Source organism: Amphibalanus amphitrite, unplaced genomic scaffold (genome assembly GCF_019059575.1).
Source record: "Amphibalanus amphitrite isolate SeventyFive unplaced genomic scaffold, NRLGWU_Aamphi_draft 000129F_arrow, whole genome shotgun sequence".
NCBI lineage: Eukaryota > Metazoa > Arthropoda > Thecostraca > Balanomorpha > Balanidae > Amphibalanus > Amphibalanus amphitrite.
Genome location: NW_024881624.1, coordinates 483,049 through 500,659, shown reverse-complemented (window position 1 = coordinate 500,659; position 17,611 = coordinate 483,049). Strand labels below are relative to the sequence as shown.

The window sequence follows — 17,611 nt, the reverse complement described above, 5'->3', positions numbered from 1 at the left end:
CGAAGCAAAACAATGCGCTGGAACGAATTTGCCCAACTATGCTGCAGAGTGTACTCTTCACTCCTAAAGCAGCCTCTTCTCAACATCACACAATATCCAAACATGGAAAGAACCTCCTTTACAGTGTACAGGTCTCGCGGGTTTTAGCGGTAGGTTTTGCACCTAGAAAATTTAGTGTACTTCAGGCTATATCTTCGTCGTCTTAAGCTTTTAAGCGTTGAAGATGCGATCGACTTGTTGGGTAACAAGCCGGCCATGATCGTGTAAAATGGCTTCATCGTAGATCGATTAGTTTCTGAGATATAACCGGAAATGTAAAAGTGCAAAACCTACCGCTTAATCTCGCGAGACCTGTACATGGAAAGAGTAAGAAAAACGTAGCACTCAAAATAATGTTTTACTTCACTACAAGAATTAAAGTGATGTTCATAAGATGGCCACTAAGCGCTCTCAACAGCACTGCCCACGGCCTAGTAGCCGAGCTGTCTTGACCAAGTCTTGACGACCAGAGTCCCAGACATTACACAACATAGGCGAGAAAATTGACGAGCTCACATTTCAATAATTTGAAGCTCACGGGAGCCATTCACCTTCAGCATGATCGGCGATCAGGCCGACGACAAAGAGGTAGGGACGAAAAGGTCGCGGTGTCAGGCATTACAAATGATTGCGCAGATGTTCCATTTTCCAGCACCCATCACTGATGGAGCATGGTCCTTCGTACCACAATTTGAATAGACGGGACTGCAGCTCGCTCCCACTGGGAACCAAATTTGTTCATGATATGCGTAACTTATTCAATTTATTCAGCTAACCATGCAAATACAAGCTAATGTGCGTTGCTTCAAATGCACGTTGATTCAAATTCTGGACACATGACTGAAACGAGCGCATGCCTTATGTTAACTGTCTTTATGGTTACAACAGCATCCGTTTTCAGCTGTTTGTGCCCCTTGCGCGCATGGCCAATCGTCCTACGAAGCCGCAAAATACCACATTCACATGAACGTCTTATACACGAATCAGGGGCCATAAAGCAGGAAAAAAAATTGGTCATGAAGAACGGAGGTAAGGATCAGTTGACAATCGCTGGTGAAATGAAACCCAGGCTCTTTTCTCGGTCACTGTGGCAGGGCAACTACAAACAGAAGATAATATATCTGCCCAGATGAGGTTCACGCTGTTAGGGGGGCCTCTCGAATCGTTGTGGATGGCTGAGCCTGATCAAAGGATTGTATGTTTTAGCAAAGAATGCAATATAGCATGCGGAATTCGACAGTGTTACCAATTGATAACACAGCGAGGACACCTTTTTCAAATTATCGCACACCATATTTCCAAATTACCATAGCTATCGATCTATCTAAATTCCCTAGCTATTGGCCGTTAGCGATGTAAACATCACCAAAGGCGTCGGCGAAATTGCGTTTCCAATAACAAACCCCAGGGTTATTACTGGACGCAGCAAATCGGTACTGTCGCAAAATGATGCATTCATGAATTAACCCGGCAGGCGGTGGGCCTACCAGCCACCTTCCGCGCGGTGGGGGGGGGGGCATTTTTTTGCCCCCCCCCCCCGTATCTCCGAAACTACTGGACGGATCCGGAAAATTCAAACGGCGTTCGATAGCCCTGTCAAATTTGTCGAAGGAAACCAAATTTCATTGACCTCGGGGTCACCGATGACGTCACAGGTCAGGTCAAAGACAAAATGTTTCACCGTTCACGGGGCTTCTAGGGAAAGCGCTATAACACCGAGTAAAACGCATTTTGTCGAAAATCAGCGATGAGGCGTCAGTTGTCTAGTACATATGTTGCTATTAGAGGTCACCGGTCATACCAGGTCAGGTCACAGGTCAGGTCACCAAAGGTCACCAAGGGTCACCACATGAGCCCAACTTTACTAAGGTTATGCGATGCATGTTTTATGGCCAGTTTTTCATTTCCAACTCAATGGTGTTGGTTATAAGACCATCAGGTACGGTTAAGGTCACTTTCTGGTGGAGGTCAGGTCAAGGTCAGGTCAAAAAAGGTCAAATTTCAAAGTTGATATTTTTGCATAACATGGGTATCGATTCGATGCAGCTCGTCACGGGGAGTCTAATGGTGGTCTTTGTTTTGCGCTACGAGGTCTAGAATTGCTAAAAATTGAGTTTGAAAATTTGACGTCATCAATTTTGAACAGTTTTTTCGCTATAACTTGGCCAAAAAAAGAGGTATCGATCTCAAATTTGGTATGTAGATAGAAGGCGGTAGGGACTATCACATATATTCCGGTTTTTTCGAAATTCAAAAAACTTTTTGGATTTTTCTGCTATTATATTCGAAAAATCTATTTTTTGATTTTTGGGGGTCAAAATCCAAAAAAATCGAAAAACCGAAATAGCAGTTTTGTAGCCCTTTTGATTCCACACCTTTTATGTCTGAAACATTTTTATGTATCTCTAAAGCTGTAGGCCTGACAGCTCTTGCCACGAAACCTTTTTTTGGGTCGAAAATGGCAAAAATGACGTCACTCTGACGTCATTAGCGGCCAACCTATCATAGCCATTTGAAAAAAATTTTGGTCACCATGTGCGCTAGCTGCTCCCGGGAGGGTACTGAAAGTTTGGTGACGATCGGCGCAGCGGTTCTCGAGATATATCGAAAAAACTAAAGGGGGGGGGGCAAAAAATTGCCCCCCCCCCACCGCCTGGAAGGTTAATATAGATGCATTCATGAATATATATATAATATATATACCTTATAAATGTAGCAAGGAAAGGCGAGTTACGTCATTACAGGATACATGAATCACTCGCAGGTAAACAGGGATATAATGGCTCGCGTGTGGATGCAGACATAATGCGGGAACAATTATTACGACCGAGCTTATTATGGCCCATGGAGATACAGCCAGCGATCAGTAACGCTGTTATGTAAGACACGATGAAATATAGATAGAACAAATGTCAAAACTAAAAGTAAATGCAAAGTAACAAATGAATAAACAACACAAAAAAAAACAGAGGCGTATGGGCAGGACGCGAATAAATGCACGTTTGGCTCGACTAGCCGCAACAGCGGCGGTCGGGCCAACGACCTTTCTCTGGCTGCGAGCGAGCGCCATCTACGCAGCCGGGTGCGGCGCGCGTCAGTGTGCGTCTGCTCGCGTCGACGAGCGCACGCAAGTGTTTTATGCAAGTGTTTTTGTTTTGTGGGGCGCACACACGTTTTTGCCATTCTCGCTTCTCCTGGCCCTCCGGTGAGTTGTCAATTGGCGCGGACTACGCCTAGCAGAAAAAGGGGGCGGGTGTCCGTCTGTCGATACGTTCATGGCTCTCGTGTGGCGCCTGCAGGGTCGACGCGAATTCCCGGTCCATTCATTGCGCATGAATGCGCCGTCTGCATGATGTATCCGGCGGGGTTCGGTTCTCGGCATAACATTAAGGTGCTTTATCTACGCAATGCCCCTATGTCGGTCACCCCGTCCATTTCCGCCGCAATGATTCTCAGGCCGTCTGTTTTCCTTTCGCTCGGTTATGACACGATGCGTCCCCGTTGTATTGAATTGTTGCTATCATCAGCGCACGTGAATTCTCAATCACATGCACGCCCCTAGCTTTCCCGATGTAGCTGGTTCGGCCGCTGTGTGGTTTCAATGCTGCCCTTGTGTGTGTGCGTGTCAGGCCCCCGGGCAATGTTACCGGGTACCTGCGGCCCGGGGACGGCCATCTTGGATGGATGTTACTGGCGGCGGCCCGCGTCTCGCGCCGTCTTCCTTTGTCTTGCGGGGTAAGCGCGACGGCTCTCTACGCGCATGCGCCGTCGGCAGGTGGCGCCGCCCGCTGCGGGCCGGGCTGCGCGCCGCGCAGCACGCAGGGCGTCCCTGCCCCTGGGGCGCCTGCGTCGCCCGCCGCGAGCGGCGGGGCCCACCCAGGGTACTGCCGTTCCACATCGGCCAAAAGTGGCCCACCACCGTAAAACCGCCCGTACATCGGCCGTGATCCGCACCCGGCGGTTCGGTCCGCTAACAGAGTGCGCCGCATCTAGCAGGCGTCTAGTGAACGCCCTCCCCGGCGGGACGCACTTGCTGGCGTGCACTAGACGTCCCACCACCGACAGCAGTTCCCGCTGTGTGCATTTCTGTCGCCCGAGCAGTGTCTTTAGTAACTCCTGGGTGCCCACTAGCTTGGCGTCTGGCAACGCTAGGGTCATTGTTTCTGTGTCGATCACAACCCGAGAAGCTCCATCCGTGTTGATGGCGGGGCGCATTTCCGCTCGGCCAGCGGCACGCACACTTCCGCACAAATGTCTCGCAGTCTCGCATACGCTACGTCGGCACTGTCCGATCCTCCGCGCCCTATCCCGAAGAAGTCATCTAAATAATTGCGTATATACACGTCCGATGTCTGATCCTGGAACACATAGGCGCAAACATGTGGCAAAATCATTGAAAATCCGTGGACTGCGTCTAGCCTCAAATGGCAGACAAACCTGGTAGTATAGTAAACCGTCCCAACAGAACCCCAGTAGCGCCCACTGGCCGGGCCGGACAGGTATAAGTTTGAATGCATTTTTAACATCGGTCTTGAACGCTGTCCCGGCGCCTCCAGCTAGGAAAATCAACCGCACGGCCTCGTCGAATGATGTGTAGTGTACGTCACACGAAACTCGTCTGGGTCTATCCCGGCGTTGACCCCGACATCTCTCGACTGTGATAGATCTAAAATGAGCCGCACTTCGCCATTAGGTTTATCGCGCGCACTCAACGGGTTCACTATCATGTTCGGCAGCGGTGGATCACGGAACGGTCCCCGTGTCGTACCGTCCGCGACCTCTCGCCGAATGGCTGCCGTCACCCCGGCACGGCGCCGTTCGGCGGACTGATTGTTTTTTGCGAAACGGCCCCGCGCCGCACCGCGGTATCCAATGTCAGCCCCGTGCCGGAACCGTCCAACGACAGTTTCTCTGGCATCGACCATTTTCCACAGCCTGTCGCTTGGCTTCCACCCTTCTGCACTGTCGACGGCGTAGGATCATGTACGAGTCTAATTATGAATACGCCCCCGAAGTCAAGCTTAGGATTGTTTAATCGCAGTACCACAGCCTGCCGTGCCGGGCTATCTGCTGTTTGCACTTGCCTGACCGGCCCGCCGCGCCGACGCCGCGGTGTGCGTTATGAGTCACGCAAGGTCGTCTTTCCGCGCGTCCGCCCGCTCGGCCGCACGTTCCCTTATCCATGTCGCCGCACCCCCCTCCCTCTCTCTCTCTTTCTGTCTCTCTCTCTCTCTCTCTCTCTCTCTCTCTCTCTCTCTCTCTCTCTCTCTCTCTCTCTCTCTCTCTCTCTCTCTCTCTCTCTCTCTCTCTCTCTCTCTCTCTCTCTCTCTCTCTCTTCCTCTCCCTCCTCTCTCTCTTCCGCCCTCTATCCTCTCTCTCTCCCTCTCTCTCTCTCTCTCTCTCTCTCTCTCCTCTCCTCTCCTCTCCTCTCCTCTCCTCTCCTCTCCTCTCCTCTTTCCTCCCCTCCCCTCCTCTCCGTCCGTCCCAGGCCATGGTCCCTCCCTTGTTTGTCGGTTTGTCGGCGGTGTAGCTTTTATCACCGCTACGGCCGCCCAGGCCGTAAGCAAATAGCACCACTGGGTCCACAGATTCCCCGCATGTCCGGCTTTCGCGTTTGACGCGAGCACTAGTCAGCGAGTTTGCCGCGCTGCGTTTCTGCTGGGCTATACGCGTTGAACTTGGCATGTCTGGCAGGCGGCGGCGCCGCTATTGCGCCAGGTATATATCGATACCATACCGAGGCCGCGATGACATGCACACGCACCGACCAGTTGGCGACATGTTGACCCTGTTAATGTCATCTAGACCGCCTTGCCGACGCCGGGTCTAAGCCAACAGAAATGTGACGCCCACACCACGTGGTCAGAGTATAACCGGATCCAGTCATTCCAGCCGGTGGTCCAACCTACATAGTACATACACTAACCGTCGCGTTCACTGTCTTGCTGGGGGGGGGGGGGGGGGGAGCCGGCGCCGGCCGAGACGAGACGAAACGAGTCGGCCGTTTGGGGTGACGTCCTTGAGGCTCGCTTTGGCGGAGCTTAATGACGTCCCATTGGCGACCGAAACTGGTCTGATGACCTGGGCCTTCCAGCCCAATCAGGAGCCGGACGGCAGGGGGAGGGGGGGGGGGGTCCAACTGACCCCCTCCCCACACGCTAGACGCAACAGAACGCCGCACACGGGCGAGGGATATGATAGGTGTACGGATCAGGCTCATTCGAAAGCCCGACCCATCAGTATCGCAAGCGGCGGCCGCCGCCGCGACGGGACAGTGACGACCTGCAGTTGTGCAGTTACATTCCGACTTAGCGTTGGAAACGGTCTAACATGAGCCTTCTTGCTGATACGTGCCCTGGGGAAAGACCGCAGTCGACACAGCCAGCCGGGAACCACCGCGGCACGTCAGCGTGACACTCACCATATCAATCCGCCTGGCGCTCAAAGCCAGCCGAAATCGGGGCGCCCGGGGCACCCGGCTAGCCGACATACAATGCATCTCTGCACGGCGGCGTGACACTGACTGGGGCGGTCTATTCTGCGCACACACCCAGTCTGGACTCCATCACTGCACCGCAGAGTGACACTGACTATTTCGATCTACCCGATGCACATGTCCAACCAAGTGTATCTCCCTCCCCCCCCACCCCCACCCCCACCCTCCGTTATGACCGGCCCCTCCCCAGAACCCAGCCGCTGCTGGAGACCGCTCCCAACGCCCCATCTCCCCTCCCTGGGCCTCGCCACGGCCGACCTGTTTGTCTTAGCGCGCAGCTGCGTGCCCTCAAACTCTCCCTCTCTGCTCTCCCACCCTCCGCTATCGTCCCGACCGGTCGTAAGCTCCAATATTTGCTCAGCCGCGACAACACCTCGCTGACGGCGCCTCGTCTTTATCACCTCGGCGTATGCCGTCTAGTGGTGTTAGTTTCAGAAAATGTATGTCCAATGTCCGTCCAATTCCAATGCTTACGTCAATTTCCGTCCAAAATGTTTAAGCCAGCCATTTGTCCAAAGATGTCCGAAACCTACGCAATAGTTTACACTTAACACTGTTATCTATTTTTTTTTAATGTATTTTTAGCAGCTTTAATGTGTTAATCATCTCAAAGGCTGAACTTTATATTCGCCAATCAGTGTTAACCACGATTGCTTTATAAAAATGCTGAGGTGTAGCAATGATTGTCCAAAGGTGTCCAAAGCCTGCGTCATTGTCCAACCGAATTCCGAATTGGACATTGGACAAAATCGGAAATCCACAGATTCAAGCTACGATTGACACCACTAAATTGCCGTCTCACCCAATGCCGCCGCGCCCCGATGGAGGCCACTAGCTACCCGCCCCTCTCCTACACGTGCCCGCCTGTTCTGGATCAGTTCGCACCATTACCTGCCGGGTAGAACTCGCGAGTTACGTCACGTGTCAGGTCATACCCGTCGTCGGGCCAGATATGGCTCGACGGGGACCACAGTTGCCAGGTCCTCCTGTGCACACGGCATGTACGAATCAGGTCACACCCGTCGGCCGTGGCCATGACACGACGGGGACCACAGTTGCCAGGTCCTCCTGTGCACGCGGCATATATGGATCAGGTCACACCCGTCGGCCGTGGCCATGGCACGACGGGGACCACAGTTGCCAGGTCATCCTGTTCACACGGCATGTACGAATCAGGTCACACCCGTCGGCCGTGGCCATGACACGACGGGGACCACAGTTGCCAGGTCATCCTGTTCACACGGCATGTACGGATCAGGTCACACCCGTCGGCCGTGGCCATGACACGACGGGGACCACAGTTGCCAGGTCATCCTGTTCACACGGCATGTACGGATCAGGTCACACCCGTCGGCCGTGGCCATGACACGACGGGGACCACAGTTGCCAGGTCATCCTGTTCACACGGCATGTACGGATCAGGTCACACCCGTCGGCCGTGGCCATGACACGACGGGGACCACAGTTGCCAGGTCATCCTGTTCACACGGCATGTACGGATCAGGTCACACCCGTCGGCCGTGGCCATGACACAACGGGGACCACAGAGTGCCAGGTCCTCCTGTGCACACGGCATATACGGATCAGGTCACACCCGTCGGCCGTGGCCATGACACGACGGGGACCACAGTTGCCAGGTCATCCTGTTCACACGGCATGTACGGATCAGGTCACACCCGTCGGCCGTGGCCATGACACGACGGGGACCACAGTTGCCAGGTCCTCCTGTGCACACGGCATATAAAGATCAGGTCACACCCGTCGGCCGTGGCCATGGCACGACGGGGACCACAGTTGCCAGGTCATCCTGTTCACACGGCATGTACGGATCAGGTCACACCCGTCGGCCGTGGCCATGACACGACGGGGACCACAGAGTGCCAGGTCCTCCTGTGCACACGGCATGTACGAATCAGGTCACACCCGTCGGCCGTGGCCATGACACGACGGGGGCCACAGTTGCCAGGTCGTCCTGTTCACACGGCATGTACGGATCAGGTCACACCCGTCGGCCGTGGCCATGGCACGACGGGGACCACAGTTGCCAGGTCATCCTGTTCACACGGCACGTACGGATCAGGTCACACCCGTCGGCCGTGGCCATGACACGACGGGGACCACAGTTGCCAGGTCATCCTGTTCACACGGCATGTACGGATCAGGTCACACCCGTCGGCCGTGGCCATGGCACGACGGGGACCACAGTTGCCAGGTCATCCTGTTCACACGGCATGTACGGATCAGGTCACACCCGTCGGCCGTGGCCATGACACGACGGGGACCACAGTTGCCAGGTCCTCCTGTGCACACGGCATATACGGATCAGGTCACACCCGTCGGCCGTGGCCATGACACGACGGGGACCACAGTTGCCAGGTCCTCCTGTGCACACGGCATATACGGATCAGGTCACACCCGTCGGCCGTGGCCATGACACGACGGGGACCACAGTTGCCCTCCGGCACACCGCCGCCACAGCCACCACCGGCGCCACTATGCGGCAGGCTGCCCCGGGCCGGCCACGGCAGACGATCGCCGCCCGCGCGGCTGCTGGCGCTGCCCGGCGCTCGGCGGCTGATGGTGGCGAGCCGGGACCCGCTGGCGGCGCCCTGCGGTCGGTTCGGCGCCGGCGTCCCGCTGCTGAGGCCGGCTCATCCGGGACTACAGTCACGGCGGCGTTCAGCTCCGCAGCGCTGCACGACATGCTGCGAGACATGGTTCGCGCTGCCGTCGCCGAGGAGCTGCCCGCCCTTCAGCCGCCACCGATGGAGCCTGCCGCGCCCGTCACGCCAGCGCCCACCGCGCCTGCGCCGCCGCCGCCGCCGCCGCCGCCGCCGCCGCCCGCTCCAGCTGTCGCCGGTACGATTATGCTGCCGGCAGCGCTCGCCGTGCCGGGCGCCGCCGCGGCCCCGCCCGTTGGGGCGCCGCCGCCGGTCGTGACTGGTGTCGGCACGCCGCCTGCGACGGGCCCCGACTTCGCCATGCGCGCGGCGGTACCGGCGGCGACCGCGGCGTTAATCACTAGCCACAAATACGTAGATATTGGATCCCTCCTGGACGATGCGTCCCTCGGTGTCGGCGCCGGCCCGACCTTCAGCCTGGTCGACGGCCGTCTCCGGCCCGCCGCTGCTCCGCGCCGCCCCGTCCCACACTTCGGCGCGTGGTGCACCGCGTTTCTGCGCTACGCCGCCGTATACCTGGCCGTCCATCCGGCTGACGCCTCGGGGCTTATAGGGCACATGCAGCAAGTGGCGTCCCTGCAGTCCCCAGGGATGGGCTTGGCCTGGCGGGAGTTCGATGAGGCCTTCCGCCGTGCCCGCAGCCTGCAGCCAGAGTCCCATCCGTGGGGCGCGACGGCAGCCAATTCGCCTTTATGGCTGAATGCTGTCGCGCGTGGAATGTCTGCCGCTCGGGCCGGGCCGGCTGGGCCCTCCCGGGGCCCCCATGGCGCCACCGCTGGCCGGTCGGGGGCCGTTTCGGCGCCCTTTCCGGTCTGCCTCGCCTTCAACAGCGCGGCCGGCTGCAGCCGTCTGTCCTGCCGCTACACCCATGCCTGTCGAGCATGCCGCGGCTCTCATGCCCTGCCCTCATGCCCCCGCCGGCCCGCCACGGCCCTCCCGGGTCCCCGCCGCCGCGACCGCCAGTGAGGCCCCCGCCGTGCCCCGGTCGATCCCGCCTGACCGCCTCCAACGGCTGCTGTGCGGCTACGACCCCGCCAAGGCCGAGGTGCTCGTCGCCGGGTTTCTGTTAGGATTTGAGCTGGGAGGCGTCGATGTTTCCCCCGGTGATGCAGAACTCAATCTCCCTTCCTGTGCGCTCGCACCCGAAGTAATAGACGCATACATCGCGGCCGAGCGTCGGGAGGGCAGAATCGCAGGGCCTTTCTCTTCTCCTCCGCCGTGGGTAGTTAAATTCTCTCCCATCGGTCTCATCCCCAAGCGTCAGCCGAATTCATTCCGGGTCATTCATCATCTCTCATTTCCCTCTGGCTCGTCTCTGAATGATTCTATTCCCCCGGAAGCCACCCACGTTCAGTATGGCTCTGTCGAAGAAGCTCTCCATCTTGTTGACTCGTTTCCGACCCCATTTCTCGCCAAAACAGACATTGCCAGTGCGTTTCGGATGGTCCCGGTTCGGACTGCCGATACGGCGATGCTGGGTTTCCGCTGGCGTGGGCAGGCATATGTTGATCTGTGTCTACCCATGGGCTGTGCCAGCAGCTCTCGTATTTTTCAATCAGTCAGTGATGCCCTCGTTTGGATTGCACAGACCAAATTCGGATCGGGCCCTATCGTCTCTGTTCTGGACGATTTTCTGTTCGTAGGCGGCTCGGTGGATGAGTGTCGCCGATCCCTGGCGGGGTTTCAAGCCATGTGCCAGTCGCTCAACATCCCGCTCCGTCCTGACAAAACCGTCGATCCCTGCCGGTCCCTGACGTTCCTGGGCGTTATCATTGACGTCGCGAGTGGGCAGCTGCGCCTCCCGCCAGGCAAAATCGAGCGTGCCCGCTCATGCCTGACGGGGCTGCTGGCGCGCCGAAAAGCGCCTCTCCGTCTCGTGCGTGAGTGCACTGGGCTCCTGAGCTTTGCGTGCATCGCCATGCCGCTCGGCCGGCCTTTCCTGCGGCGCCTGTTTGACCTGTGTCGCGGCGTGTCACGGCCACATCATCGCGTCACCATTACTCGTGCCTCCCGGCTGGACATGCGTGCCTGGCTGCTGTTCCTCGCTCAATTTCACGGCCGCTCCTTGCTGGATCAACGTCGCTGGCTGCGCGAGCCGGGGCTCCTAATCGAAACCGATGCCTCCACCTCATTCGGTCTGGGTGCGGTGTGCGGTGCCACTTGGCTGCTGGGTCCGTGGCCGGCGTCCCTCCGGGCGGCACCCATTTGCGTTCTGGAACTGGTGGCAGTGGCGGTGGCTATTTATGTGTGGCGTGACCGCTTCGCTCATCGCTGCGTTATTGTCCGCTGCGATAACTCGGCTGTCGTGGCCTGCATCACGGCTCAGTCGTCCCGCTCGCCGCTGATGATGCAGTGGGTTCGCTTTCTATTTGTAACCACGGTCACTAACGACATCCTCATTCGCGCGGTCCACACCCCTGGTGCCGAAAACGCAGCCGCTGATGCCCTGTCCCGTGGTCTTGTGCAGGTCTTCCGGGCGCTGCGTCCCCAAGCCGACGGTGCGCCGACAACATGGGACTGGCCGGTCTGCGGCACGCTGCAGACGTCGCCGCACTCGCCGAGGCCGCCCTCGCCCCTGCCACCGTGAGAGCGTACCACGCCGTTTGGCGCCAGCTGCGGACCTTCCTGCAAATTCCACCGACGGCCGTCGTCTTTCCCGTGTCAGTGGCCGCCACTGCAGATTTTCTTGCCTCCCGCCATGCCCAGGGCTGTCACTCTGCCACCCTCGCCGCCGCCGCCTCCGCAATCGCCTACGGCCACAAGCGGGCCGGTCTGCCCGACCCTACCGCCGACTTTCGAATTCGTCAGCTACTGGCTGGCTCTCGGCGCCTCCGGCCCGGAGCCGACCAGCGCATCCCCCTTTCCCTTAATGAGATCGGGCTGCTCTGTGGCGCTCTCGCCGGTCTCAACCTATCTCCCCTCGAGCGCGCTGCTTACCGGGCTATTTTCCCGCTAGCCTTCTTTGCCCTGCTGCGGCCAGGCGAAGTCGTGGCCGGCAGGTCGGTGGCGCACACTCTGCGTCTCGGCGGCGTTTGCATCAATGCCTCTGAACTCTCTGTCACGATCCCGTCCTCCAAGACGGCCGCCGCTCCCCAGGTCATCTCCCTCACCGCCCGGCCTGACATCAGCGTGTGTCCCGTCGCCGCGCTCCGTGCATACTTATCTCTGCGCGGCGTCGGGCGGCCGCAGGACCCCCTGTTCATCGGTGACCGTCAGCGCCCGGTAACAGCCCCGGCCCTCACTCGGGTTCTCCGCTTAGCGGGTCGCGCGATCGGCCTCGATGTAGCTCGCCTTTCCGGCCACTGTCTCCGTATCGGAGGCGCGTCCCATGGCGCCTCGGTCGGCATGTCTGAACTGCAGCTGTGTCAGGCGGGACGCTGGTCCTCCCGTGCCGTCCGCCGCTACGTGCGTCAGCCGGTCTCCGTCCTCCAGGCGACCTAAACTACCGGAGGTCGCGCTCGGCGAGCCCGTGCCACGCCCCCTGATAACCCAGACGCCGTTATTCCGGCCGCCGATCGCGTACGTCGCTCGCATAGCCCAGTTTCAGCGCTCGGACTGCCCGTTTACGTTCCACCCTGTGCGACCACTGCCCTCGTGGCGGAGCGGCAGCCTTCGCTGCCTGTTTGATGGTCCAGCAGGATGGTCCGCCGCCTCCGGCGGAGCGGGAGTCACGCCCAAGGTGTCTCACCATCTTGGTCCTCTGCCTCGGTGCGTGCATCTCCGACGTGGCGTGTCTGTCGGTGCTTGTGTGTTTTCCCTTTTTGTTTCGTTTTAGTTTTTTTTTGTGCCCGCTGCCTGTTATCGGGCCGGCAGCGATCCCCCGCGTCGTGCGTAGCGGTGGCCGGCGGCCGTTTCGGGGCCGCGAACTGGACCGCCGCCTACATGCGGAGCAGCAGCCCCGCTGCCTGTTTTGTGGTCCAGCTCGTCGGCCCCCCACGCCCCTCGGCGTAGCGGTCGCCGGCTGCCTGTTTTAGGGTCGCTACCGGCCGCCGCCCCTGGCGGAGCAGCAGATGGTCGCTAACCGGCGTTCCACAGGCCGTAATGTTTATCGTTCGTATATATGTGGCACGCTACCTATTATCCCTTTCTGTTAGAACCGTATTCTCCGCCGCTTCCGGTCTCGGGTGGGGGAGATGGGCGGTTACCCTCGCCCAAAGACATGGGTGGAGGGGCACCAGTCCAATACATTGACCCGTGACCACCAACGATGTCTTTGCGAGCGCAAGCGGACGGAGAAATGCACGTTTGGCTCGACTAGCCGCAACAGCGGCGGTCGGGCCAACGACCTTTCTCTGGCTGCGAGCGAGCGCCATCTACGCAGCCGGGTGCGGCGCGCGTCAGTGTGCGTCTGCTCGCGTCGACGAGCGCACGCAAGTGTTTTACCGCCGCCACCCCGCCACCGCCGCGTTACATGTCCCATTTCTCCATGTGAGTGTTTCCCTTGGCTTTGTATTGGTCTCGTGTGTACGGCGGTTACCCTCGCCCAAAGACATGGGTGGAGGGGCACCAGTCCAATACATTGACCCGTGACCACCAACGATGTCTTTGCGAGCGCAAGCGGACGGAGAAATAAAGATACAGATTGCATCGGTATACTTTGAACACGGACAAGCAGAGAGTCGCGCTTCAAAGCGAAATATCATCCATCAGTCATTGTATAAAGAACGCCACTGTGGCAGCGGCCTCCAGCCAGCGGGGATAACCCGTTCCCAGGGAACCGGACGCGCGTGCCTCCGCGGGCACAGCGCCCATCCAGGGAATACAGCAGTCCACTTAACACCGATGGGCAATTTCTGCGTCAAATGGACCCGTCGCTGAGTGTTATAAGACATCAAAGGCGGCTGGACTTGGTGACAGCCGGCAATTATTTAATTTTTACCTCTCCAGGCCTCGTAAATTACAAAGCTGCTCCTCATCTCGAAGTAGCGAAGCAATCAGCTGTATTCCCGGGTGGTGTGACGGCGAGTCACGTGTATCCCTCATATGGGTAACTCACTGATTATGGTTGGTCCAAATATACCTACACAAAAATATATAAAAGACCCGGCATCTGAGGAAAATAACTGATGCAGATAACTGTTGTGGACTCAAATTACTCAGAAAATAAACGAGTCAATGTGTCGAGAACATCGGCGAATAACGCTCAACCATAGCTCAACCCGTGCTATTTTCATCAAGCATGTTAATTAAACGATTTTGATGCAATAACATTTATAAAGACCTTTTTTATAAAGGTGAGTGTTTATCAAACATCCTATTCCGTACTCCGTTGTTCTAAAGAGCCTAGCCGGCAATTTTCCATACCCGCAGTGAAGTCCCTCTAACTGCTTGGTGAATTAGCTCACAACCAGCCGCAGATTTACCATGCGTGATACACCCAGTAACCGACCAGCTCCCGACCAGCCTAAACCACATCACCGTCCAAATTGAGCTGCCGTCGCACGTCGCCTTCTGTGGACCCATTTCCTAGGATTACGGCGATAATCGCTGCTTACGAGCGTGACTGCCCACGCGCCTTCTCCTGAGGACCTGCGGTGCCCTGAGAGCGGGACCTATGGTGCCCCTGGGAGCGGGATATATAGCGCCCCTGGGAGCGGGACCTATGGACTGCCCTGGGAGAGGGACTATGGTGCCCCTGGGAGTGCCCCTACATAGCGGACTATATAGGACCCCTATATAGTCCCAGGGACCTATAGTGCCCCTGGGAGCGGGTCGCCGGCAGCGCGAGGACCCGTCCCCGGCTCGTCTCTCACCGAGATGCCGTTGTAGGACTGGCCGGTGACGCTCTGACTGGACTGCTTTGCCAGGAACTCCATCAGCTTCTCCTTGGCCTGGCGTTCGGCGACGCGGGCCTTGTACAGGTCCTCCTGGGAATCAGAGACACATGGACCGATCAGAATAAAGCGAAAAAGCATGTATTGACTGCTGACATATTATGTTTATTGTCGGCTGTATCATATACAAGTCGTCAAATGAATGGCTTCATAGAACTTCCCATAATGCTTATTGAATCACCGCAGTGAACCAAGTATTTGTTGTGTACTTAGCATCCATTAGTGTAACATGCATTTCCCATCAAATCAGCGGTCCGACCTCTAGGACCGATCTTCTGTATTTGTCCAACAGTCGGCGGCCGACCGGAGTTACGGTACGCTAACGGGTGTTTTGGTCTCACTCTCTGCGGACCGGCATACCGCGGCAGTCTAGGAGTGGCTGGGCTGATATCTCCGCCGACCAGCAGCGCAGAAATGGCTGGACTGGGGTATCTACCGACTGGGCTGGGGTATCTACCGACCGGCTTAAGGCATCTGCCACCCGACAGCACGGGAATACTGGGCTAAGGTACCTATTTAGCCATCGTCAATATGTACAGACTACAGGGGGTGACTACACTGATTTTTCCACCGACTGGCAGCTCTGGATTGGCTGGCCTCGGCGCTGGGAAGGCTGGGCCGCGCCGTCCGCCCACTGTCAGCCCGTCGCCGTAATGGTATTGATGACCGAACGGGGCACCACCCCCGGGACCGACGTGCACTCGCCGACACCGGCGTTCAAAGTTCAACGCCTCGCCAATGCGAGGATACGTCTCAGCACGGAGCGCGGCGGGCACAGAACGAGGCTCTAAGTCTGCCGGAGCGGCTCGGCGCCGCCGGCCGGCGCCCCAGCGCGGTAATTAATTCCAGCGGTGACGCGCAGACGAGAGTTATCTCGAATCGGTCCCAGACCGGGCGCGTCTCACACAGACGGACGAGCCGGGTGCTGAGCGCCGTGCCGGAAGCTGCCAGCCGGGTGCAGACAGCGCGGCGGGCCGCTCGGCGAATCGCTGCGCGGCGGTTGTAATAACTACTCACCTTCAGCCGATCTGCTTCGTAGGACCTGCGCTCGGACTCCTCCACCACGCGAGCGGCGATCATCTCTGCTTCGCGCACCTTCCGCTCCAGCAGGTACTTCTCCTCCTCAGTCTGCAGGGTCAGAGGTCAGGTCAGACGGGTCACATGGTCATACGATCAGCCATGCCAGGAGTCACACGGGTCACACAGGTCAGTCATGTTTAATGGCAACGGTCACAAAGGTCACACAACCAGCCATACCACCCAGGACAAATCATATACAGGGTGATTTTTTTTAACTGTTAAAAAGTAAACGTCAATGGTGGTCCCTAAATCGAAAAATCTTGTGCAAAAAAGCAATGCACGTGATAGATAAATCTGGGACATTTTGTAAGGTGTCATGATTTGTCCCTTTTAACCGAAGGCCTCGGATCCAATGGAGCCTGAAAATGTCCCACCAATCGGGCACGCATGGTCCACCGCCGTTCAGTAAGGAACGACACAAAACGATGATTTTGAAGCATTGAGGCAGTTCGAAGCATACGATCATCAAGGAGATACCTCAGAAAGACGTTAAATAATGCACGAACGAGCTTGTATTCATAAATAGCCTTCAAACGGTCCATCTGGCGTATGTGCAGCCTCTGAAGAATCAGTCTTCAGGGAGAAACAAAAACAGCGAATCAGACACCACCAGGGCCGCCAGTAGCAAAATCCTCGACCTGCCCTTTCTAGACTTCTAGTTTTTGGACCCAGGTATGGCAGATATAACAAGAAAACGTTGGAAATATCTGGCAGAGCTGAAAATGGGTGATAGGAGCCTTTGCAGTCCGCCTAATGAGTATGGGAGTCCATGGTGCTGTTTAACACGTGCTCAGGCGGGCTGATTCGTGTCGGTGAGAGAGGGGGCAACTTCAAGCACAAGTAAAATACACGATGGACGTTCCTTCACATCGTGTCTGCATGAAATCAAAATGTCCCAGAATGCTCGTCATGCTGGTATATAATTTTACAATATATATTTGCATTTTAATGCCACCAAACCTCATTACTTTTTAACAAGTAAAAAAAATCACCCTGTAGGTCGGCCAGGTCAGATGTCACAGGCCACAAAGGTCACAGCTAGCCATTCCAGCTCAGCTCAGCTCATACAGGTCAGCCGGGTCAAGTGACCCGGCCCGGGCAGAAGCCGCCAGCGAGCTGCCGTCTCAGTGCCGTCGCGCCGTGCTCGGTTTATGGCCAGCCTGTAAAGCCGTCTCCGGTCGTCTCCACACGCCCATTCATCAGGGGGCCTGACGACCGGCCAGAGACGGCCGCCGGATACAGGCCAGCGGCGACGCCAGACGAGCGCGAGCTGTACAATGTGCATCAGGGCATATTTTAAGGATTTTTCACTGCGTCCCAAAGGTGGCATAGGGCACACGCTTTGATCGGAAAGGGCACATTGCAAGCGAAATAGTATATAATGCAAGTGAGATAATGTACAGATACATTGTGACTGTGTATGTACTGTGCTGGTGGAGGGGCACTGCAAGCGGGATATTGGGAGCGGGCTGTTATTGCTT

At 57.2% G+C, this 17,611-nt stretch overlaps 1 protein-coding gene across 9 annotated transcripts in view; it reads right to left on the bottom strand.

The window, feature by feature from the left end:
• Nucleotides 1-17,611, bottom strand: part of LOC122381852 (merlin-like) — a 58,099-nt gene that overhangs the window by 6,040 nt on the left and 34,448 nt on the right. For all 9 annotated transcript variants that reach the window (XM_043366565.1, XM_043366562.1, XM_043366566.1 and 6 more), the window contains exons 12-13: nucleotides 16,068-16,178; nucleotides 14,970-15,083 (exon numbers count right to left, since the gene is read on the bottom strand). In XM_043366565.1, coding sequence (XP_043222500.1) covers nucleotides 14,970-15,083; nucleotides 16,068-16,178 — 225 coding nt within the window. The remainder of the gene's footprint in view (nucleotides 1-14,969; nucleotides 15,084-16,067; nucleotides 16,179-17,611) is intronic.